Genomic DNA, 24,767 nt, shown 5'->3' with positions numbered 1-24,767 from the left:
ACTCACCTGTCTCCCCTCAAAAGGGCTATCTGCCACCTACCACCGTTGGAATTTATTTGCTATATAATGTTGGCTGGAGACACACATCACTTACCCACAATAACAACAAATAGATGCTTCATAGACCTGTAGTAGTAAGCAGAAATTACCCCAATGTACCTGAATGATCTTTGTCAATGATGTTAAAGATTATCTCCAGATCAGTTCTGTATCTGTACAAGGTTTCCACCAAAGCTGGTTGAACCTAAAAAGATTTTGAAATTACAATCCGTGGGCAGATCGTACCTCAATCTGATTTAGACTAACAAACAGGACAGACATTGTACCAATCTAAAAAACAAAACTAATACACAAAGCATACATTTTCAAACATTAAAAAGACTCCTTTAGCACAGCTTCCAAGCAGGGGTTTCTCCCCGGCCCTGAACAAACCGCAGTAGACAATACTTGTCTGTCTTTCAGTTGCCAGATACGTTGCGACTAGGTGGCAGCGAGAATTGTCACTGGGATAAGGAGCCTTTCACATCTATGATAAGTGATTATTAATGAAAGCGCAAATAACTTGTCAGGGTGCTGCATATTATGCTCTCAAAGACACACAACTTAAAGGTGCATATGGAAAGTGACCCGGCTGTTCTTACTTTGAAAAAAAATGGAAACTTCAGCTACAGGCCATGTAGTAAGAGGACACCCTGAAACATAAATTCTTGTATCAGAGGCCCAGTCTGAGGCCTGAAGCCTGAACCAAAGTACTTCCAGGCAGTGACAAGCAAAGCTGGGCTGTGAGCCAGAGGCAGGTCCCACTCACAGAAGTTGGCAAGAAAAGGCTGTTAGAGGCACGTGCGCACACGCACACACACACAAGTGCTAATGAGGAGAACTTGTGCCAAGACGGTGGCAAGACAATCCATAGACGTAACAAGGAACAGGCAGGTGCATCTTAAAGACAGGGTCAAAAGGACAACATGATGGATAGATTCGTTTGAACTATGATGAGTAATCTGTCCTGCAACAGTATAAAAGTAGGTCCTAGAGCACACATCTTTGTCCAGCCTAGAGGGCAGTGGAGTATCCCACCACTGACTGAGCTGTGTCCATTGCCAGGGAGCACAAATTCGTAATATGCCCTGTAGAGTCTATAGGGATCTATTTCCGTACTTCGTTTGACAATAAACCTGGCTCAGGTTCCTTCGTACCTTACTAGAGTCTGTGGTTTTTGGGGGTTCTCTTGGGGTCTGCTGTGTTAGCTATCTGCGCAGAGCTGGGGCAGCACACAGAGGGAACACGCATGCAGCCGACTGTTATCATCATCGAACAAGAGCGGAGCACCACACCGGTAGCTACCGACAACAGGCCAGACTTCCAAAAGGGCTCAGCACCCAAGTGCTCCTATTTAGGAAAGTTCACACTGCAAGTGAAAGCATGATTGAAGCACAGGTAGGCATACCCATGGCAGCTTTAATCTAGCTAGCACAGCTAACAATAGAAATGGAAGCACGGGCTTCAGCACAGCCTAGCAACCTGAGTATGTACCCAGGATCCCCAGCGGACTTGCGCTCAGGTGGCTAGCCCAAGTACAAGCTCATGCCACCACGTGTTCACTGCTACTGTTACTCATGCTAGCTAGATTTAAGGTATGCCTACCTGTAACCGGGCGCAGACTCACCGGCCGCGGCCCCTGCTAGTCATCTCAGGGAATTAGCTCACCAGCTTCTGGAGCGCCCTCTTCAGGCCGGTGTCTCGCCTTGCTGCTGGCTCCCGTGTCCCTCCCAGGACCCCGGTGCCCCTTTCACTGGGTGCTGCCCCCTGGCAGTACCCCACAGTTCTGGGTCTCTCCCTCCCAGGGGAACCCCCCACCCACTATCCCTACCTCACCTCAGTCATAGGCTCCTGCCTGTCACCAGCTAGCCCCTGCGCCCTAGGGCAGACTGCAGTATGAGCCACTCATCACCAGCAAGGCTGGGTTTGGACCTGCTGCCTCTGCCTACCCGTGGCTGCCCCTGCAACTCCCGTACCTAATAGACCTTACCAGGCTCGCAGCCTGGGGCTTTTCTAGGCCAGAGCTCCCCAGCTCCCTTGGCCTTTCCCCAGCCCTGCACCAAACTAGGTCCTCTATTTCGGTCTCTGCAGCCAGGTCCCTCCCTCTCACAGCTAGAAAGAGGGTGTCTCTTCTGCTCCTGGCTTCCCTGGCTTTTATAAGGCCCACTGGGTCTGTTTGGGGCATGGCCCCCAGCCGCGGCTGCTCTGCCAATCAGCCCAGCTCTTCCCCTGCCCTAGCCCTCTCCCAGGGCTATCTTAAACCCCTCTGGGCCCGAGCGGGTGTCCACCCCGCTACACTACCCATACTACAATCAGACCTTCACTTAACAGTGCAGATAAATCCTTAAATCACTTTAATAAATGGAGAGATGTAAAGGAGCTCACTTCCTATTTAGCACTTTTTGAAAAGCATTTTATTTAGCTTCCTACATGGAAATTGAGTATTTTGAAAATCTGGCCTCAATTGTCCAAGAAATTGTCCATCCAGCTTCCAAGAAAATGTTCCTGTAAGATTTGGATATGACTCTTTTTCCTCTTACCTCTTTTATAGCTGGCTTTATTTCCAAATCATTAAAACATGAAAGATACTCGACATTTCCACCTGGAGCAAGCTGCACCAACCGAGAACGCAGAGTCCTCCATGGGAGATCCAGATGTAAAACAGATTCCACTGCTGAGGCCCATTCAGTGGCAGAAATTCTTCCTGTCAAAATGGATCATTTCATGGTTATAAATGCATGCCAAACAACACACTCTTACTAACTGCTAGCAATTTTTGTTGCTGTTTTTTTAAAGAGTTGCAGAATAGTCTAATACAAATATTCTTTGACACAAAAACTAGACAATATTGAAGTGTTTTAGTACATTTGAAATAACTGTATACCGAGCAATTACTTTATTCAAAAGGAATGTTACAGATTTGAGGTCCTGCAAACATATACTGTAGCTATATTACCATGCGCAGCTGATAGGGTAACATAAGACCTAGAAAATGTGACTTGACTGTTTAGCTCTGAAATGGTGTTTAAGACCTTAACATTTCGGTTATCACCTTTAAAGGACATGGAGTGAGGTAGTGTAATGAGGAAAAGATTTCTGGTGCCCAAAGATTTCAATCCCTATTCCTATGCAAATAGTCCATCCAATGTCAACCAACCACAGATTTACCTTCACTTGATGCCTCAGTGTTTGTGTTCTCTAGTGGTATTGCCCAACAGCTTCGCCCATTCTAGAGACTTTTCAGACTATATGGAGGAGGTGCCCACTCTCTGGCTTTTTACCCCTGATCTCAGTTCCACACCGACATAGCTTTCTGAAGATGTCTAGCAATGGAGGAGTTTAGAAATGCTCCCGAGGCAGAGACTGCCTTAGCACTGCTGGACTTGTGCCTGCCCAAACCCTTACTTTCATAGTTGGGGCACTTTCTATCTGTGAATTTCTTCAGCTGCCCACTTCTTTCTTAGCTGGATTTCCTCTCCTAGTATGATGCTTAAGGCCCTAAGGCCTGGACTTCAGTACCAACCCCTTCACTCATTTTACCTGGAAAGAAGCATGCACCATTGACTAACTGTCACACCTAAACCCCACCTCCCAGGAAACATGAGATGGTTTCCCACACAAATAGTAACTGGAAGCTCCCCGGATACTGAGGCAGCAAATCAGGCTGGATAATCAAAAAATTCCATACTTCACAGCTCTCCTATAACAAAGCTACACAGGGTCCAACACAATCCATCAGGCTCCTATATGAATAAGTGAACTGGTCAGGTTTCCTCCCCCCATTTTCAGAAACCTTGTGCTGAAATACAGTGAGAGGCAGCTCTGGACACTCCTGATTTGGAAGAAGCTTTTGTGCAGTTCCTAATTCCCAGGAACAAGAAACCCACTGGGCCTAAGTGGGGTAGTACAAAGTGCTATGTGTTATTCAGTGGAGGATGGCGGATTGATACTTGTCCCGAGTGCACTCAAAGGTATGGAATCTAACTGGAACAGCCTTCCAAGGGAAGCAGTGAGGGCAAAAGACATATCTGGCTTCCAGACTCAGCTTGAAAAATTTATAGAAGGGATGATATGATGGGATAGCCTAATTTTGGCAATTAATTGATCTTCAGCTATTAGCGGTAAATATGCCCAATGGCGTGTGATGGGATGTTAGATGGGGTGGGATCTGAGTTACTACAGAGAATTCTTTCCTGGGTGTCTGGCTGGTGAGTCTTGCCCATATGCTCAGGGTTCAGCTGATTGCCATATTTGGGGTCGGGAAGGAATTTTCCTCCAGGGCAGATTGGTAGAGGCCCTGGGGGTTTTTCGCCTTCCTCAGCAGTGTGGGGCACGGGTCACTTGCTGGAGGATTCTCTGCACCTTGAAGTCTTTAAACTACAATTTGAAGAATTTAATAGCTCAGACATAGGTTAGGGGTTTGTTACAGGAGTGGGTGGGTGAGATTCTGTGGCCTGCGTTGTGCAGGTCAGACTAGACAATCATAATGGTCCCTTCTGATCTTAAAGTCTATGATTCTATGATTCTTTGGACAGAAAATGGAGTGGCTGATGCCTTGTCCAGGGTGAAAGGCCTCCCGGAGCCAGGGACATTCTTCAGACTGTCACCTCACTTATGGAGAATTCTGGGAGCTCATGAAACCCACACCCACCTAGCATGGCTTGGGTCCATTCGCCAGGCCTCACAAATGCAAAACCCTGAAATTCTTCACAAGACTTCCATCCAGCAGTGCACTATGATGCATCCTTGATTCCCTGGCATATTCTTCTACTCTCCCTTATACTTATATGAGCATTGGCAAAGATCCAGTAATGAAGGACAAAGCAGAAGACCATTTTCTGGACCTACTCCAATGGCATCCAACAGCAGCCTTTTGACAGGCATATTTAGGGCCTGATCCCTTTGAAGTGTTGAGCACCTCCTGTAAGGTGCTGAGGGCCCTTAGCTCCTATTGACTTCACTGGGAATTGGGGGTATTCAGTCTCTCACAGAATTAGGCTCTTCCTTTGTTTAATCATTTATTTTACAGATTGCAGTCTCCTCAGTGGATGCCATTCATGTGAAAAATATGTTGTGCTCCTGATATGTATCAAGTATTCAGACAAACGGTACTCTTGATGTACTCCAGTTTGTGGGATGTTTGTTCTATGCAGTGTTTGTATGTCTTTACATGGGAAACTATCCTACTACACAGAAGAAATAATGTTCTATTCATAATACAATCAAATAATAATACAAATCCAGATACTTAATAGCTGTTAACTAAATTTTAGAGAGAGTGCATTTTTGGTCCTATTTGATGACAATGCTGGTAACTTAATTTTAAGAGCTAATTACTTTCATCTGTGGTTGGTTTCATTACCTGTGTCATTTGGGTCATACTGTCTGAAAGCTGCAATGAGTTCTGATCTCCGGGAGTAAAGTTTCTCTCGTAATGACTTTAATGCAGACCATTCAACTACACTCACCCTATGAAGAAAACAATCAGAGTGGACAATTCAAGGATTGAAATTCTCTAGCTCTTCAAATTTTTCCATATGCAGTATTTATTGTGTACCAATCCCCTGTAACAAACAATCTCAGTTTAGGAGCCCTGCAACGAGCCCCCTAAAACAGTGACATTAAAAAACCCAAAAGAATGGTCTGAGCTTATTTGGTGGCTGAGTTATTCATGACAGACATTACACAGTCAAGTTATAAGTCCTTTACATTAGCAAAGTGGACTCTAGTGTCATGCATGGCAGAATTGTTCTGACAAAATTCTTGGGCCTGATTCACACCAGTATTACTCCAGTTTTACGCCATGGCATTACACCGGTGTGAAAATGGTGTCATACAATGGCGAACCAGGCTTGACATATCCTGTACATTTGCTGTCTTATACAATTCAAATCCTTGATTCTTTTTATAGCACTGCAAATAACTCAGAACAATCAAATTAGAGCTGTTGGAACCCCTTTTATCTGTTATCACATTTGTTTTTAAATCCATTTAAAAAAAAAGAAAACCAAGTAACGTAAAGGGCTGTGCAAATACAATTAAACCTCTCTTGTAACTTCTGCCATGAACAATTCACACATTCTGGGTTCGTATTGATACACTGTACATGTATCCACAGGCACCGGATTCTAATTTTCCCCAGGGGTGCTCAACCCTCACTTAGCCCCAGGCCCCACCTCCACTCCACCCCTTCCCCCAAGGCCCCATCACCAACCCGTCTCTTCCCATCCCTGCTCCACCCCCACCCCGCCTCTTTCCGCCCCCTCCTCCGAGCACCCCTCGTTTCCACTCCTCCCCGCTCCATCCCAGTGACTCCCACATGCTGCAGAACAGCTGTTCAGGAGGCACTGGGAGTTGATTGGCAGGGACCACTGGCGGGCGGGAGTGGGGGGGAGGGGTGAGCTTGGGTGGAGCACCCACGGAGTCGGCGCCTATGCCTGTATCCATTAGATGTGTTGTCCTTACTGTACCTCTGGTGAAGAGTCTGTTTGCGTGTGCATTTACTGACTTGATACTGCACAAAGCGAGGTATCAGATCAGGATTCAGTTTGAGATAAGCACCACGGTTGCTGCCATCTTCATAGTAGTTAGAGGCAGAAAAAATAGTGATAACCTGATAATAAAAGAAAAAAAAGAAATCAGTGGGATTGATTAAAGCTGCCCCCTTTTTGGACTGAAGTTTAAAACTGGCTTTAGAAAATTGAGACAGGTTACAAAATGAATTAAAACAAGTGTAAAACCCTAATAAATCTATAAGCCTGCCAATGGCTGCTCAACTAAACAAAATGTCAACTCTAGTCCTGCTTCAGGACTTCATTTTTTACTTTTTCCATGAGGACTTCACTTTATAAGACAAACAACATATAATTACACTTGCCACAAAGGCAACATTTCCCTGGGGTCTAAATGGTTTTGAATCTCCTTCCCTTCCTTCTAGCCATGTGTGTCAGAGAGAGAGAGGCCAAGAAGATGAAGGAAATTACTCAGATGAATTAAAGTAACATGTACGTTGATATACTTACAATACAGTGGGTCTTGACCTTTCCTACACTGGAACTCATCTCCCATTAGCAACATGAGAAGGACAGGGTGGTCATGACCTAAGTTCCCTCTAAGCTGTACGGCCGCGCACCATGCTAACAAGGGCCACGCAGATGGGGAGAGGCACCCCTCCCCTGGCCCAGCCTCAGAACTTCTGTGGCCAGGAAAAGGCGCCCCTGCCCCAGTTCCAGCCTTGGAGCTGCCGCAGCTGGGAAGAAGAGCCCTGGCCCCGGCCCTGGGCTTGGAGCTGCAGCAGCCAGGGAGAGGTGCCTCTCCCCTTGCCCCAAGCTGCTGCGGCAAGAGAGGCCTGGGGGGAGCCCTCTCTCCCCGCCGCAGCCCCAGGGTACCCTAAACCCCTCATCCCTGGCCCCACCCCAGGGCCTGCACCCCCAGCCAGAGCCCTCACCCCCCTGCACCCCAACCCTCTGCCCCATCCCTGAGCCCCCTTTGGCACCCTGAACCCCTCATCCCTGGCCTCAACCCAAGGCCCACACCCCCAGCCAGAGCCCTCACCCCCCTGCACCCCAACCCTGTGCCACAGCTCTGAGCCCCCTCCCACATGCCGAACCCCTTGGCTCCACCCCCACCACACATCACCTCCATACTGGTGCACATAACAAAATTCATTCCGCACATGGCTGTACAAAATTAGAGGGAACATTGGTCATGACCCTCAGGTTGCAAACCCATGCAATAATGAATGTAACTCATAATAATGGACTATAGCATAGCTACAAAAAGATTATTGGAATTTTAGGCTTGAGTAACAGGAAATGACCCAGGAACATCTTCCCTCTCAATTTCCCAAAACTAGAATTTACCCAGGGTAAGATTTCAGGCACAAAAACGTAGTTCAGATTCTTTCTCTACCCTCAGTGATGCAGCTCTAACTAGCATTTGTCCTGACAAATTTCCAGTGTGCAAAAAACAAGTCGCAGAAGCACGTGCAGTAAGCCCTATAATGTTTCTATTACAAAGTGCCGGTCTGCACAGTCAGTGGGCCTTTCAGTGCTTTTTTCAGAGACACAGAGACACGCTTTTTTTAAAAAATGCACTTTCCTAAGGCAGAGACAGTGTGACTTGAGTGGAGGTTTTCAGCGATTTCAAAGCACGGGTGGCTATGGCGCCATTCTTGTTGTCATTAACAAATCTCCCCTTCAAGGTGAGGGAAGTTTTGCCTAAGAAAACCTCACATGAGTACTGTGAATATTCCCAATACCTGTTTTATAGAACTCACTCTTTTTCACCAATTGACTTAGCTGATAAATTTGAGGTTACTCCTATGGGGTTTTCTGTGAAGTTCACAGCAGCATTTTATTTTATACGTGACAATCTTACCTGCCCATCATGACTGATCTCATAACCTTCTTGTTTGCATTCATGAGACCTGATCAGCATCTTCAGATTATACCGTTTAAGCAGCCTGGCAGTAACATCGGGCCCAAAGTAGCAACCACCTCCTCGAGATTTGTTTGGTGTGCAGCCATTCTGGTTTTTTGGATCACTCCAAAGAATATCAGCCACCTTTGAAGAGCAAACCAACACACATGATTACTGACAATTAGTACAACATAGGCTACAACCTGGGACTTTATTTAGAAATGCTGGCTATTACAGGGGCCCTAAGCACAATAAGATACAGCTAGACTTCTCAGGTTTTCTTTATTTCCTTAAACTAATACATTCCTTTTGCTTGGAAAACATTTCTTTCTATTTGCCTTTATTAAACAAAAGCCATCTGAGTTGAGTTTTTAAATGTAAATCACTAGGTAGATTTTATACTGTATTTCCAAACAATTTCAGAAACTAATACTCTCCAGAGAGAACAAAACACTTGCTTTTTGTTTTCTGTTGTCTTTGGAAGACTCACATTTCAAAAGAATAGTCTAATTTCTACACTAGAGTTTTATCAGTCTCCATTGTATTAGTTTAAGGACCTGCTTTCCTAAGTCACATGGGTCAGTGGCAGGAGGCAGGTTTCCTATGTTAGAAGAGAGTTGCCCACACAGAAGCCAATATAACCATCCACTTCTGCTTAAAGGAGCTGACCAAAGAGAAACTTGGAAAATATACCCCTGCCTTACAATTATTTTTTCAGATTACAAACAGCTCTGTGAATTAAAATCACAGAGTTGTCACAATTCATTAAATTATTGTACACTGAGGGCTTAATCTTGTTCTTTGGTAAACAAGGCAAAAATGGAGGGAAGATGACAAAGGTAAATCCCTTCTCCCTGAACAATCAGCAGGCCCTGCATACCACAAACCCGAGGAGTTGGGATTTGTTGGGTAGGTTAGCGTCCAGCTCCCCAAGCCTGCTCGTGTGTGCACTGCAACCACAAAATAGGTGCAGTTTTTGACTGACGACTGTGAAATTATAGCCCATTGAAACTAAAAGTACCTTTTGTACTATCAGATCCTACCACACAAGGACACTCAACTGCATCAGATACTATTGAAATGGATTGAAATGTTTGCTATTGAGACATTTTGAACACTGAGAAAATATAGTACATAAAACATATTTATTTGTAGAATAAAGTGATGTGTCTTGAAATGCATTTGAATGACCAGAGGTAGACGGTAGAGTCAGCCATAATGAAAATCGCCTTGACTGCCCAGAATGATGTCTGAAAGAAAAAGTTTTCTCTATTCATCTCAGAATCAAAACATCCTGTTTACACAAAATAAATTCCATTTGCCTATACAAATAGTTTGTTTTTTAAGAAGTCTGTATTTGGTTTCACATACTTGTTTCCATTCCTTTGCTGTTAATTCTGAAGGCACGCTCGGCATATGAACACCGCACTCTAGATACTGTGCATCTAGGAGCGGGCCAGAGCTAGCACCATCATGAAGCAGCCACCTGTGCTCCCCAGCATCCAATAGATCACCGGTGTATCGTCTTCTATGGCTAGATGATGAAGGCCTGGTCATTCCTTTGACAGCAATAGCTTGCCCAGGAAGGCATCTCTTGACTCTTATTATAGGAGAGTACTCTACAAAGTCAGTTCTTTCCAGGTCATGGTTTCTCTCTGTGCTTGATTTCGGTGGTCTCAGCATAGACTTCATCTAAAAGACAGACTCATCAGTGCATATTCATTGAAGCTTATATAAATCAAAAAAGTCAAAGATGCACTATATTTCATCATATGCTCCATATCTCAGCAACAACTGCTTGAAGGAAATATTAACTCATCACTACTCTGGATTTAAACTCTGAGTTTTAACTTTTCACCAAATACAGTTCTTGAACTCCCGGTAGAAACTTCAGTACCTAATTCCATTGGAAGTTAGATACCTATGTTGAAAATCTGCCCCTTTATCAATAACATTGGGGATGAAATGGTATTCACTGAGAAACATGGACCTGATTCTCCACTCTTTATTCTAGCATTACTCTGGTTTAACTCAGTTGAAATCAATGGAATAACACCAGGATAAAACGGGAGTAACCCAGTAGAGAATCAGACACTATACCCTTAAACAAACCTAAGCTCCTTGATTGTTCACCAGGGCTAGTGCTCTTCTAGAGCTGCATAGGTTGGCTATGGCAATTCATTTTAAAACAAACCTTTTCTTGAAAGAGTCAGGCTGCTTCTTGCATATTCTTTTGAGAGTCACTTGCACTAGCTCATTTTTTTAGCCAAAAAAGTGTGTGTATTAAACAATTTATTAAAGAAAAAGAAAATTGAATCTACTACTACCATAATTTTCTTCCACAGAGTCCTAAATATCTGAGCCGAAGCTGTCTTTCCCCATGGTCTTGATCAACATCCAGACAGTTGTTATCTACCTAAGGCACTGACTCAAAAATATAAGTGGGGATTGTGTAGCGTGCCAAAAAATAATAGCTAGATATAGAAACTGCTTCTGGCAGCAAATTGTGCCAGGTATCAGTTTGGAATACCACAAATGCCAGTGCATTTGGAATCCGGCTCACAAATGTCTGACTCTTACTAAAGTATTTCAATACTCTCCTGCAGAGGTGATTTCACACGTTAATTATGCGTTGCATAGCAGCTGCATTAATAATAATGGTGTTAGTAACTTCCACTGTTTTCAGCAGGAGTTGCACCTGCTTAATCTCAGGGCCGAATTTGACCTCTTGTCTTCTGAACTTGTTTCAGTTATGAAAAGTGGAATTTTGGCTGCCCCTGGGTCTGATCCTGAAACAGGATCCAAATAGGCAGAGATTTTTGACTTCTGTGGGATTTCACCCAGCTGCAAAGTAGCTCCATGCAGGCCGAGGAGTTCTGCTTGCACAGATCAGATTGTAGGGCTGGGGCCCCAGTGCACAACTATCACTAAAGGAAAGTTGAACTGGATTAAAAAGGAGGAAATTCACACACTGATGGATTTCCTAGTTCTCCTGAAACTTCTGCAAGTTGTTAAAATAAGGTAATTTTCATATTTTCTAGACAAACATATGGTCTTACTATATAGTGGGTCAGATGCTCAGGTGGTGTAAATTGGTGTAGCTCCACTTATCTCAATGGATCTACACTCATTTACACCAGCTGAAGATTTGGCTTATATGTCCATTGGCACCATTCACCACAAATGTTTCCTTCTGAAGAAGTCATTGTCTCTATTTTGCTGTATTTTCTTTAGGTAGTATCTACTGTCTTCTCTAAATCTATAAAATGCTTAGATAACTTTACCTTAATATTTTTACTAGTAAACACTTTCAGAGATCACAAACAGAATAAAGGTAACTCTACAGAAGTACAGTCTCTTACCTTATTTCTCTTAAATAAATTCAGGAAATCCAAATCAGTGGTGTCTGATATTCCTCCATGTACAATTAGTACTTTGCTGTCAATTACAGTGGCAAGGGGAAGCCAGCTATAAACATCTTGCAGAAGATTTAAAATTTTTTTGCCATGGGACTGTAAAATATATTATTTTATTAGATATCATTCTTGAAAGTCACTGGTGCTTATCACAACAAGTAAATAATGTGGAAGTTTCTTTTGATCTCATTGTTTTGCTTGGACTTCAATAATCTGTATGAACAATTATGCCCATTGGTTTAACCCAGAAATATAATATGAATATATACATTCCAAAATTTACCTTCAGGACTGCTTGATTCTGCCTTGATCATTTTGTTACTCTTTCAGCGTCATTTTTTCTGATGTTTATTGTTTGGCTTCATAAACTTTTCCTATTTTACTTCATACATCTCTGTACATAAGTAAAACTAACTGTTCAAATTCTAATCTCACTGTTACACTTGTATAAATGCAAAATAATTCCATTGATCTTGATAGAATTACTCTGTATTTACACTACATTCTTGAGAGCAAATCTTCTTGTTAACACACACTTCAGTTTGCACATGTTGGAAGCAAATAAGGGGGGAGAAAAGATATCTTACCCGGTACTTCTTCATAACTTCTTTTGTGAAGCCATATCTGAAAAAACAGAGACAGCATCACAAACTGGCTTTCTGCATGATCACTTTTCACTATAACCCGGCAATAGTTTCTATGATTCATGTGAAACATTACTTCTGCCATTATAGCTAGTGCATACACTGTAAATCTTCAACAATAATAATTACAAAAAAATGAAAACTACAGTAACTTCTAGGAATTCTCCATTCCCTCTTTCCTCTTCCACCCCCATAACTTTTCCATACATTTTCCTGATTTAACAATATACACAAATGGCTACTCTGATTCATTTGCTTGAGAATGAGTTTTGACCATGATACAATGTTAATGGAGCCAAAACTTCCTGGGCAGAAACAGAACCTAGAGCAAAAGGAATTGGTGGGCTCTTGCCCATTAGCAAAAGAGAAATTTCATGCAATTCTTTTGCCTTACGGATTTTCAAAGGCACTTAAGTGACTTCAGAGCACAAGTCCCAGTGAAAGTCAATGGGAATTGTCCTCTTAAATCATTTACGTTCTTTCCAAAAGCTCGCCCACCATGTCCGTGCTTCACAAAGGGCAGGATTCTGATCTTCCATTGGTTTTATATGATTGTAACTCCTGATTTCAGTGGAATGAAGTCCTGGTGTCCAAAGCCCCACATCTCTCAGCCTTCAAATTAGCCAATGTGTGATACAACCACTCAAAATATGTGACAAATGACCATAATCGGAACATCTTAGCTTTCTTGCACATCGCACCATAATTGACAGGTTTATGTTTTTTCATTATAAACTCCATTTTTAAGGACATTGTCTCACTGTGTGAATTAAACAAACCAGTTTTGTAAAAAACAACCCTGGGAAAATAAATGTCATTATTTGCAACCATAAGGATCCTCTCCCATGGAACATCAACAAGGTTTGAATTCTGAACCCGAGCTCCCCGCATAGCTCTCTACTACTTGAGCTAAGAGAGTAATTTCCCCTCTATGTAATGATCACAAGAGGGGGATACAACTCATCTCTTACTATTTGGTCAGGCAACTATTTGCTAGACAGCAGTAGAATGATGGGGATCAGGATTGCTGGGTTCTTTTCCTGTGCCTGGGAGAACCGTTGTCCAGCAGTAAGCCCCGGGGGTACAATCAGGATAGCTACTAACGTTGCTTTGGCATATTTTTTTTCCTGAGATGCAATGTGGCTGAATGGATGAGACTTGGGTCTGCCCACAGCCTTAGCTTTTCCCGAGATCACTTTGTGCAGCCTTTCAATTAACTTATTTGTACAATGAAGGAAGTCTCTGATGCTGAGAAACAGCAGTCAGTAGAGGTGGGATTTTAGCTCATGGTCTCCTGGCTCCTATCTTAGTGCATTTCTCCTGGTGTTACAACGTATTTGGGCAGGGAGCATCACTTGTTTGGTGATGGAACACCACCTGCCTTATCAGTGCTGTGGAACAGGCAACCCGATTCAAACAAAATATGGATTGTGCCTCTAAATCTCATATACGTGAAAGCTCTGCAAAGTTGATTGACTTCAGTGGGCTGCGAATTGGTCCCTGAGTGAGAAATGAATCAGATCCACGTTTAAGGGGGTTAGTAGAAATATCCCTTCCCCCTGCTAGATTAAGATGCAGAATTAACATCTGAGTGCCCAATAAAACACTTGTTTCTGTATGAGACAAACCTGTGGTAACTAGATTCATCATAACCATAGCAAAAGGATCAAAAAGGCATTCAACTCAGTGACATTTGCATGGAAAAAGAACAGAAGAAAATGTTACCTCAGATTCATGATATGGTCTTCATGGTTCCCTCTGTTCAAGTGTAAATGGTTGGGGTAGACAAGAAGAAAGGCAAACAGGATAATAAGTATTTCAACAGAATTTTTCCCCCGATCCACAAAATCTCCATTAAAAAGGTAAGGGTTTTCTTCTGAAGGCAGGCCATTCTGCAGAAGGAAACAAAACAAGCAAAGTTCGTGAGGCAATGTACTTAACAGGCATAGACTAAAATGAATTTCCAAAAACAAAGGCTAGAGGTTTTCAGATTGTATGTCATGTTATGGTTGTTTTTATAATATGAAAAAGTGGAGCTGCAAGCAACACAGGTTGTATTGCTAGGTCATCTACATAACACATGGATTTAGAGAGAGAGTGCTGTCACATTGTTCTCTCCTCTTTAGGACAGAGGTCCCCACACTGTGATCTTTGGACTACTGGAGGTTTGCAAAGCACTTGCTGATGACTCATGGAAATCTGACGCCTCACATGGTGCTAACTCTAAGCCTTGCTTCCACCTGCTAAATTATATTAAAAAGGAGCAATCAAATCATTACTCTCCTAATGTAATATTATTTTCCCATAAATGCCATTGCTGCAGGGAAGTGATACAATTGCAAATGGTGGGGAGGAGGTCTGTTCGATGTGAATGGGAGGCGAGGTGCCCATGGGACACTCTACTGTCATTTTATGAATGACAATTTAGAGATATACCTTAGTGAATCTATTGTACTATGTTTTACCTGCATTGGTTGTCAACATACCAGTGGCTACTGTCATCTTACAGGAAGCATGACGTCAATGTTTATATCTCCATCATTTCTAAGGGGTATGAATGTTAGAACTGTTTATTCCACTTCTGACTTGCTATAGAGATTACCCTGCCAGAAAGAAACCTGCTAGACATTGGCATACAGACTCATTACTGACAGATCATCACCATACACTTTAACACAGTCCAACTCCAATACTGTGAAGTCACCCAAAACATTACATCCCCGGGGCACAGCACAAGTTACTCAGCATTTCTTGGGCAGCTATGAGACTCCTTGACAAAGTGCCTCCCAATTGACTTCATTCTGGGGGAGTGAAATGGGACACTGATGGGGCCCACTATTGTATGCAAATTGGTGGCCTAAGGCCTGATCCAAAGCCTAATGAAGTAACAGGGCATCTTTCCATTGATTTCAGTGGGTTTGGATCAGGCGTCCGATGATTGCTGTTCGCCCTGCTATTAAAAGATAGCAGTATTTGATTTCTCATTCTGGTCTCTCAATCCTCTGGAGAGCACAGGCTGGGAATGTTGCAAAAGCAGCATGCTCATCCCCTGCAGCAACTTCCCTCTAATTCAGGCAGTTTCTGAATTAAAGGTCACAAAAAGGACTGTAACTATGAGAGTCTGAAAACGAAGTGAATTAAAGTAGGTTTCAGAGTAGCAGCCGTGTTAGTCTGTATTCACAAAAAGAAAAGGAGTACTTGTGGCACCTTAGAGACTAACCAATTTATTTGAGCATAAGCTTTCGTGAGCTACAACTCACTTCATCGGATGCATACCGTGGGAAATACAGTGGGGAGATTTATATACACAGAGAACATGAAACAATGGGTGTTACCATGCACACTGTAAGGAGAGTGATCACTTAAGATGAGCTATTACCAGCAGGGGAGCTGGGGGGGGGGGGGGGGGGGAAGCTTTTGTAGTGATAATCAAGGTGGGCCATTTCCAGCAGTTGACAAGAACGTCTGAGCAACAGTGGGGGTTGAGAAATAAACATGGGGAAATAGTTTTACTTTGTGTAATGACCCATCCACTCCCAGTGTCTATTCAAGCCTAAGTTAATTGTATCCAGTTTGCAAATTAATTCCAATTCAGCAGTCTCTTGTTGGAGTCTGCTTCTGAAGTTTTTTTGTTGAAGAATTGCAACTTTTAGGTCTGTAATCGAGTGACCAGAGAAATTGAAGTGTTCTCTGACTGGTTTTTGAACATTATAATTCTTGACGTCTGATTTGTGTCCATTTATTCTTTTACGTAGAGACTGTCCAGTTTGGCCAATGTTCATGGCAGAGGGGCATTGCTGGCACATGATGGCATATATCACATTGGTAGATGTGCAGGTGAACGAGCCTCTTATAGTGTGGCTGATGTGATTAGTAATAAAAAAAAATAAAAGAAAAAAAAGAAAAAGGAAGGAAGGAAGGAAGGAATCCTTGAGGCTCCAGAAAGGGCAGGGACATCCACAGACAGGAGGAAAAGGCAAGGAACTGATATTAGTATGTGGAAAGTTGGATTGATTGGATTAACATCAGCTGGTGTTTGTTCTCTAAGCTCTACCAATTCTCTCTTGGAAAAGCTTGTCACAGCCCTACTTTTTAAAAACAAGTTTAGATTTTGAACTTAAAACACAATTATATCTGGATTCCAAATTCAAAGTGGTATTTTAGCTCTTTGATGTTCTCTTGCCAAGTTTTAAAGTGATTTCCACTTCTCCAATGTTCACGGACAGTCATAGTTCCAGAGCAAAACAAAATTAAAATCTATAGAAGCTTGAGACACTTCAGAAATGAGAACAAAAAATAGCTCTCTAATGATTTGTAGACTAGTGTTGTGAGGCTGTTTGCTGCTGGGCATCATTATTGTATCTTCTGTGTTAGTGGTTAATTAGCTTATTTGTTATCTGCCTTCTATTCAGCTTCAGGGTATCTCTACACATCAATTTAACAGAGTCTAATTTAGCAATAAACTATTTAAAATTCCAAGGCTTTGGGTGAATGACTGGAAACACTGTAATTTAACAAAGACTCATGCCCGGAATGAAGTATCTACAAATTGGACACTTCAGTTAAGAAAAGGTGAGATAATCTTCTTAAAAATGAAAGCAAAAGGTATCAGGCATAATATTATGTAAAATACTTCAACTGAGCATCAAATTTGTCATTTAAACCTATGTAGCTCCTATCCTTTTTTATTCATTAATGGTTCAGAGATGTGTATACATTGTGGCAAAAATCATATGGATAGCAAACCAATGAGTGTATTGTAAACCACATCTGTAACTGAACCTTGCCAAAGGGGGTTAGCAGCCACTTCTAATCCACGGAGCTCAGTAGGCAGCTGAGTTAAATGGAATTCTTCAGCTGGGTGTTTAGACAGTTGTATCACTTTGTCCCTCTGATGGGGAGCTAACAGAACTTGTTATCTCAAAGGAAGAAATTCCTTTTAAGTTTAAGAATGTGGTGCTGATAGAGTTGCAAATGGCTCCCAGATGTAGTGCTGGCTGGATCCCCAGCTGGTGTAAACTGCAGCTCTATTTCCTTCAACTGAACTATGCTTTACACAAGCTGAGGATCTGGAGCTTGTAGGATTAGGCAGCAGGAGGAAGGAAAATTCATTCATGACCCTTTTGTGCTGACTATGCCCATGAAAAGTGGCCACGAAACAGCCATGGCCTATAAGCCACCTCCCCCACCCAAGAACACGCCTGACATATGGTGCATCCCTGGGATGTGCAGAGCCAGCATAGACAGTTGCACATACATAGGGCCCTACCAAATTTACAGCCATGAAAAACGCATCATGGACCATGAAATCCGGTCTCTCCCTGTGAAATCTGGTCTTTTGTGTGCTTTTATCCTATATTATATAGATTTCACGGGGGAGACCAGTGTTTCTCAAATTGGGGGTCCTGACCCAAAAGGGAATTGCCGGGGAATCTCAAGGTTATTTTAGGGGGGTTGCAGTATTGCCTTACTTCTGGGCTGCTTCAGAGCTGGGCAACCAGAGAGCAGCGGCTGTTGGCCGGGTGCCCAGCTCTGCAGGCAGTGTCCCGCCAGCAGCACTGCAGACGTAAGGGTGGCGATGCCGTCCCCTGCCACCCTTACGTCTGCGCCGCTGCTGGCAGTAGCTCTGCTTTCAGAGCTGGGCTTCTGGCCAGCAGCTGCCGCTCTCCAGCTGCCCAGCTCTGAAGGCAGCGCCACTGCCAGCAGGAACACAGAAGTAAGGGTAGCAGTACCGCAACCTCCCCTCTACAATAACCTTGTGACCCTCCCCTCCTCCCACAACTGTTTTTTGGGTCAGGGCCCCTACAATTACAACACTGTGAAATTTCAGATTGAAATAGCTGAAATCATGACATTTATTATTTTAAAAATCCTATGACCATGAAATTGACCACAATGGATTGTGAATTTGGTAGGGCCCAATACATACACCTCCCCATGCAGGAGCCCCTGGGACTTGGTGGCACATCAAGGACATGTCAGGAGAGTGTCACTACGGAATTCCTAAACCAAAGGGCTATGTAAATCTATGTTGAAGACTGAGCTGTATCTATCTGCATCAATTAATTACTCTCCACATAAGTAAGATCCTCAATCCTGAATTCCCTGAGCACTCAGAAGTCATGCCAAAATGTTTGCTTTTTTATGTCATTCGATGAAAGGATCCTGTCAATAACCTCCTAACCGTGGAAGGCTTTGGGTAAAGTCCTGGCCCCACTGATGTCAAAGGCAGTTTGGCCATTGATTCCAGCAGAGTCATGATTTCCTCCCTCACACTGAGGGCTGTTTTCATTATTTCTTCCTGATTAAGAGACAAACCCTGTTCTCCAATGCCGTATTTTAAAATGGTACGTCATATCCAGGGCTGTTTGCAGCTATAAACATTCAAGTATTCACTCCCAAAATAGAGTGTTTTACCATGCCATGTGTTTTGAATATTGAAAGTAGGCTGAATCCAACTGTTCTATCATGCTGTTCTAATATGCAATTTGGAAATGGAAAAGTTGTCTCATTGAACTATCAGCTAAAAGGCAGGAAAGCAAAGAAGTAGCTAAAATTGGTAACTTAATAACATGGGAAGTTGACCCCTGCTTAGGTCAGTATTGTCCTAATTTTTTTTAAATTAGGTTTCTGCTTGGACAAAATATTCAAGTTTGCAGCTGACAGATGAGTGGAAAGTGTAACTCAGCCAATTAAACAAAGAGGTATTACATCATTCAAGCACCTGGATTAACTCATGCCAGCCAATGCAGACGAATACAGAATAATCAGTCACAAAAAGAAATCAGAGGGAGTATCTGTTAAACTGTAAGGTGGTGAATCATACTAAAAAGAAAATAAATTTGGAACGTATTGTAGCAAAATTCTTATGCCTTCAGCTAAATATACAACTGCAGAGAAGACAGCCTGGAGTTTCATTTTTTCCACGTTACCAAAGCATAATTATGTTTTATTTCACATGAAACACATGAACAGCTGCTGCAGGCTAAATGGAGGATGCCCAAGATATTTTCATTTTGTGCAAAATTGCATGACTGCTTTCAAAAAAGGGAAAGCTTTTAAGCAGATAGAAGTGCTCTGCACTTCACTTCCTGTAAATAGTATAAAAAAAAAAAGCACTTTTGTAGATATTGATTGGAAGCGTAAATGGGTTTGGAGAGGTTTGAGAAAACTGCTGCATTCTTCATGATGGCTAAATCAGCCACTATGTAGGGTTTCACCAGGGATGAATTTGGCTCTCTCTCTTTGAAGAACTGAGCCTTTACAAAATATTACAGTAGCACCCGGATTTTGTAGAAGGTTCAAGAAGCCATCTCTCATTTTGGTTTATCACACTAGTCTATGCTCTCTGCTTGGCATTCAGTCAAACTGTCAGAGAGCCAAAGACACCCAGATTTCTCTCTTCAAAATGGCCATTTGGTTGCTGAGGTGGAAAGACAGCAGTAGCCAAAGAACTAGCACAACCTATTGTTCTGTGAATATATATCACATACACAGTACCTAACAATACCTGTGTGGTATGCAGTTGCTTTCCTAGCGCCAACCTAAAGAGTGAAAATGCTCAGGAATAAAGCATCTAATTACCTTGTAGAATATCAGCAAAAGATCATCCAGTTTTCCATGCAAATCACCTAGAGAGAACAGGATATTCAAAGTTTTGTGACAAAGTCTGTTATACCACATTGATTAAATGAGAAAACTGGAATTAAAAACTACAGTAGGTGTCAAGATGATTTTATCACATTTTCCCTGGTAGAACTGTCCTTGCAACTTGGTTTATACAGACTACATTTTCAAAGAGGTGTGCTTGAGCTGCATACCTAAATCTGGCAATTACACACTGAAGTGCACCTACAATAGCCTTGCATGAAGCTTTAATCTTTTTATGTGAGTGTGTTGGAGGGTAGAAGATCACTTGCAGCCTTGAAAAGAGTTAGGTACTTGAGGAGATGGGTACATTATGAACAAACATATTATGAATTTTAGTTCTTATATTTGTGCTTTGTTACCAGTGAGGGGTGCCCTACAAATACCTATGAGAAAAAGATAGGAACCTAGAAATAAGTGTTTAGCATACCTGTGAGCATAGCCAATATGCACACTGGTACTTAAAACAGATGGCCATGCTTAATTGGGCAACTAAATTAATGGGATTTTAAAATCCTATTTATTTTTTAAAAAAATCACCTTGTTATCTGACATATATTATATAGCATCTGTTCTATTTGTCTAATTCAGGACCAGAGTTTGGCTGTTATGGGTGGGGATGGGCAGAGAGAGTATAAATAATCTTTCCAAGAACAAGATGCACCAATAATGCCAGTTTTAGCTCTGTCAGGGGGTTTCTTGTGGAATAGTACAAAGTATTATTCAAAAGGAGGAATTCACCCCTATGTAAAGGGATCCTGCACTACTTTAAATCTTCAAAGTGGACTAAGTGGGATTTAACTGGTGCATAGGCCCCCTCTGCATAGGAGTAAATTTCACCTGGATGGGAAGGGGAGCCAGAATCGGGCTCTTAACTTGTATCTCATCATCCAAATAAACATTAAAAAGTTTCCAAATTTACATAAATATACTCAAAGATTTCATGCTTTCACCATCAGTATTAAAAATGGGGTGGGCAGAGGCATTTTTACTGTTAATAGGGCATATAGCCAATTTTAGTCAATTTAAACACTCCCGTAGACTTCAATGGGCTAAGGGGGTTCAGATAGGAAAATATTTCAGAATAATATTTAATCCTCAGTTTCTGAATGGAGTTCAAAGGGGATCTGGAGGGGGGAAATCTTATTTTAAGTTAATATTGTGGTCTCAACATCAGTAAAAATTAGGCTTTCATCTGCTACAAAACATCTTTTGGTTTCAAAGGCCATTATTTATTCGAATGGCAAGAAGGAACATCTTTTATGCTGCTTAAATAGTGCAAATGAGGCTACAAACAGGAGGATACATGTATATTGATTAGCAAGAGAGCACTGATCAGTCAGCAAATGTGAACACATGTTTATTTGGTTCAGATTTTTGTGTTTTGTATTTTTAAGTCCGGTGAACAATAGTTTACCTAAAAGACCTCATTTAGGTGCACAGCTGTGCATGTAAAATCCCTTGTTTGCAACTGCATTACATGCTCAACCAACTCTTACGAAAATGTTGGTATTTATCTGCACCTGCAATTGTACACTTAATAGTAAACTACTACTGTAAGTAACTTTGGACAAGTTATAGTTGTCAGTTACTATATCCATTACTATTCTGTTTTGCAGCTAAAGCTCCCTACCCATGCTCCGTTATCCTTTTATCTATAATGTACGATGGCATAATCAAAACACATGGACAGTAGGCACTTTTCATTCTGAAACTTCTCCCCTGTGTCACACTACATCACTGTGTGAAGATTAATTAACTTCTTGTATAAAGAAAGATTAAGCCCTATAATGACATTAATATTTTTAGGAGTCAGAAGGTTTAAAAGGCTATTACACATGTTGTTACATACAATATAATCTATTCCAGAGGCAGGCATGTTGTCAATCAAGGGCCTCATTCTGCCATCTCCATCAATGGCAGCAGCCACAGAGTATGGTACGACTAAATGTAAAGATGGCTGAACTTGGCCTGAAACATGGTGAATTTCAGTGTACTGACTACACCCATGGCAGGATGTTTCTATCATATACTCCATAACTCTAATCTTATTAACTGGGAAATACAGGGGCATCATGTGCTACCCCAAAGTAGCATCCTGGAATCTCCATGTTCACCATGGTGATATAATTATGATATATTTCGTACAAAGTGTGCCTTGTGAGGTATCATTTTAAAAGTCTTGATCTGTTGAACATTAATATCCTGTTGGATTGTATGTGCCGTCATTGTATGTGGAGTTATGAAGTATTGCTATGTGTGTGTTACTGAAATATGTTGTGAGGTTGGGAACACCCATAACCAGCCTTTCAGTTACAACAAAAGAGTAGCCGTCAATAGCCAGACAGCATTAATGGCTCATCAACACCCAACAAGAAAGAATCCACTATCCCAGAAAAAAGAAAAAGAGTACCTGTGGCACCTTAGAGACTAACCAATTTATTTGAGCATGAGCTTTCATGAGCTACAGCTCACTTCATCTCACGAAAGCTCATGCTCAAATAAATTGGTTAGTCTCTAAGGTGCCACAGGTACTTTTTTTCTTTTTGCGAATACAGACTAACACGGCTGTTACTCTGAAACACTATCCCAGAGACTCCTTAGAGAAGGCACATATGTAATGGAAACTGCTTGATCAATGGGGACTGACTGGTTCTCACATCACAGCAAAGATTTTTCCAGCAAGCTGGAAGAAAGTAGAGAGACAGTTATATCGTCACTTGGCCTCTCTCTTTCCTCCCCCAAAATCTCAGCACCTGGAAGCATGTCTGGGAGACAAAGTTTCTGAACGGGGGAAGTTTGGTTTCAGACTGGAAAAGGAGTCCAGTCTGTGTATTGGGGAACTGTAACCTGCTTGTACCATCTGTCAGGGGGAGAAAAGGTGTTCATCTACTCTTGCTTAGAATAAAAGTTTAGGATTTAGAATGTGTTTCTACTTTTATTTTCTTAAGGTAACTATCTCTGACCTTTATACCTACCACATATAATCACTTAAATTCTACTTTCTGTAGTTAATATACTTATTTTAACGTTTTATCCTTACCAGTGAGTTTGTCTAAAGTGCGTGGGAAATCTGTTCAGATTACAAAGGCTGGTGCATGTCCACTTTCCGCTTCTGGCCAGTGTAAGATGGTACAGTTCTGGGGTGCAAGCCTGGGAAGCTGTGGGAATTGGCTGGAGCCTCTCTATTGTTGGTTCATGAGTAGCTGGGAGATCATTCATGTAACTCATTTGGGTGTGCCCCGCCTGTGTAAGTGCAGTGCCTATCAGAGTTTGGTAGCTTGACATCAACATCACAGTGTGAGAGACATCCCAGGCTGGTGGATTTTGGAGGGCTCAGCAGTTCCACAGTCCAGGTTGCACCCTGGGGACCCCGTCACAAAGAGTTTCATAACATGTCTACCCTTTAGCCCTATTAGGAAATTTTATATCGACTAGGAAATTCTAGAAGGTTCCTCGTGATTTACTGAACATAGAGTTTTTAGTCTCTTCATCTATTTGATACAAAGCATAGACCAAGAAGGAGCACAACCTAAGCAAGACCCCGTAACTCAGGGAAACTCTTACGGAAATTATTGTTGAGCCAGATGTGATGGAAAGTTCCCGTTCTCAAGGACACGTAAGTCAAGCGGTGATGCAGAAAGTAAATGTTTACAACACTAGGTGGCATTTTATATATGGTTGTGCAACTTTCCAAAAAAAAAAACCCCTAACTATAGTGCAGGATCTGTGTTTTAACACTGACTCACCAAGCAACATCTGACTGGGTGAAAAAAGAGAGGAGATTTTTGGCTTTCTTAAAATATACCAGTGGTGACTCAGTAGCATGAGTTGTAGTAGTTTGGGGAGATTTGCGCTTTTCTAAAACCATCTGCAAAATTACAATTATGGCTGCAGTCAGGAATATCCATATCACCCTGTGGCCAAAACCAGCTATATTCACTGTCATCTTACCACAGATGGTTATCTCCTTGGAGTAGGAGGTCGACAGATGAATGATGTTGGGCATCTGTTTAAGGACTTTCTTGGTTTCATGTAGCAGCTGTACAACGTAGCGGGCATGAAGGTGCTGTGAAAGGAATGCAGTGAGACGAAGGAGGCATATTAGAAATATACATAGGACATGCTACTTAATAAAAGTTCTGCCAACACAGAGACCCACCCACTACCAACAATTTTGCTACAGGTATTTGCCATTTAAAGATTGTTTACTGTACACACATACTTTCTAAACACATACTTTACACATACTGTACACACATACTTTCACAATTACAGGCAGCATGGTCTAGGATGAAGAATCAAAAACTCATAAGAACATAATAATGGCATACTGGGTCAACCAATGGTTCATCTAGCCCAGTATCCTATCTGCCAACAGTGGCTGGTGCCAGATGCTTCAGAGGGAATGAACAGTACAGGGCAATTTTTTGAGTGCTCCATTCCCTGCTGTCCAGTCTCAGCTTCTGGCAGTCGAAGATTTAAGGATACCCAGAGCATGGGATCTTAGAACTCCCAAATTCTAATCCTAGCTTTCCCAGTAAATTGCTTTGGGGTTTTAGGGAAGTCACTTCACCTGTGTGCCTCATTTTCCCCACTT

At 42.1% G+C, this 24,767-nt stretch overlaps 1 protein-coding gene across 3 annotated transcripts in view; it reads right to left on the bottom strand.

Moving 5' to 3' along the window:
• Positions 1 to 24,767, bottom strand: part of PPEF1 (protein phosphatase with EF-hand domain 1) — a 70,440-nt gene that overhangs the window by 1,173 nt on the left and 44,500 nt on the right. For all 3 annotated transcript variants that reach the window (XM_075131672.1, XM_048862355.2, XM_048862338.1), the window contains 11 exons: positions 24,122 to 24,236; positions 20,105 to 20,151; positions 14,246 to 14,412; positions 12,464 to 12,500; positions 11,823 to 11,972; positions 9,832 to 10,152; positions 8,419 to 8,604; positions 6,510 to 6,652; positions 5,402 to 5,508; positions 2,580 to 2,743; positions 160 to 244 (listed from right to left, as the gene is read on the bottom strand). In XM_075131672.1, coding sequence (XP_074987773.1) covers positions 160 to 244; positions 2,580 to 2,743; positions 5,402 to 5,508; positions 6,510 to 6,652; positions 8,419 to 8,604; positions 9,832 to 10,152; positions 11,823 to 11,972; positions 12,464 to 12,500; positions 14,246 to 14,412; positions 20,105 to 20,151; positions 24,122 to 24,236 — 1,522 coding nt within the window. The remainder of the gene's footprint in view (positions 1 to 159; positions 245 to 2,579; positions 2,744 to 5,401; positions 5,509 to 6,509; positions 6,653 to 8,418; positions 8,605 to 9,831; positions 10,153 to 11,822; positions 11,973 to 12,463; positions 12,501 to 14,245; positions 14,413 to 20,104; positions 20,152 to 24,121; positions 24,237 to 24,767) is intronic.

Source organism: Caretta caretta, chromosome 1 (assembly GCF_965140235.1).
Source record: "Caretta caretta isolate rCarCar2 chromosome 1, rCarCar1.hap1, whole genome shotgun sequence".
NCBI classification, from domain to species: Eukaryota; Metazoa; Chordata; order Testudines; family Cheloniidae; genus Caretta; species Caretta caretta.
This window is presented reverse-complemented; position numbering and strand designations above follow the sequence as displayed.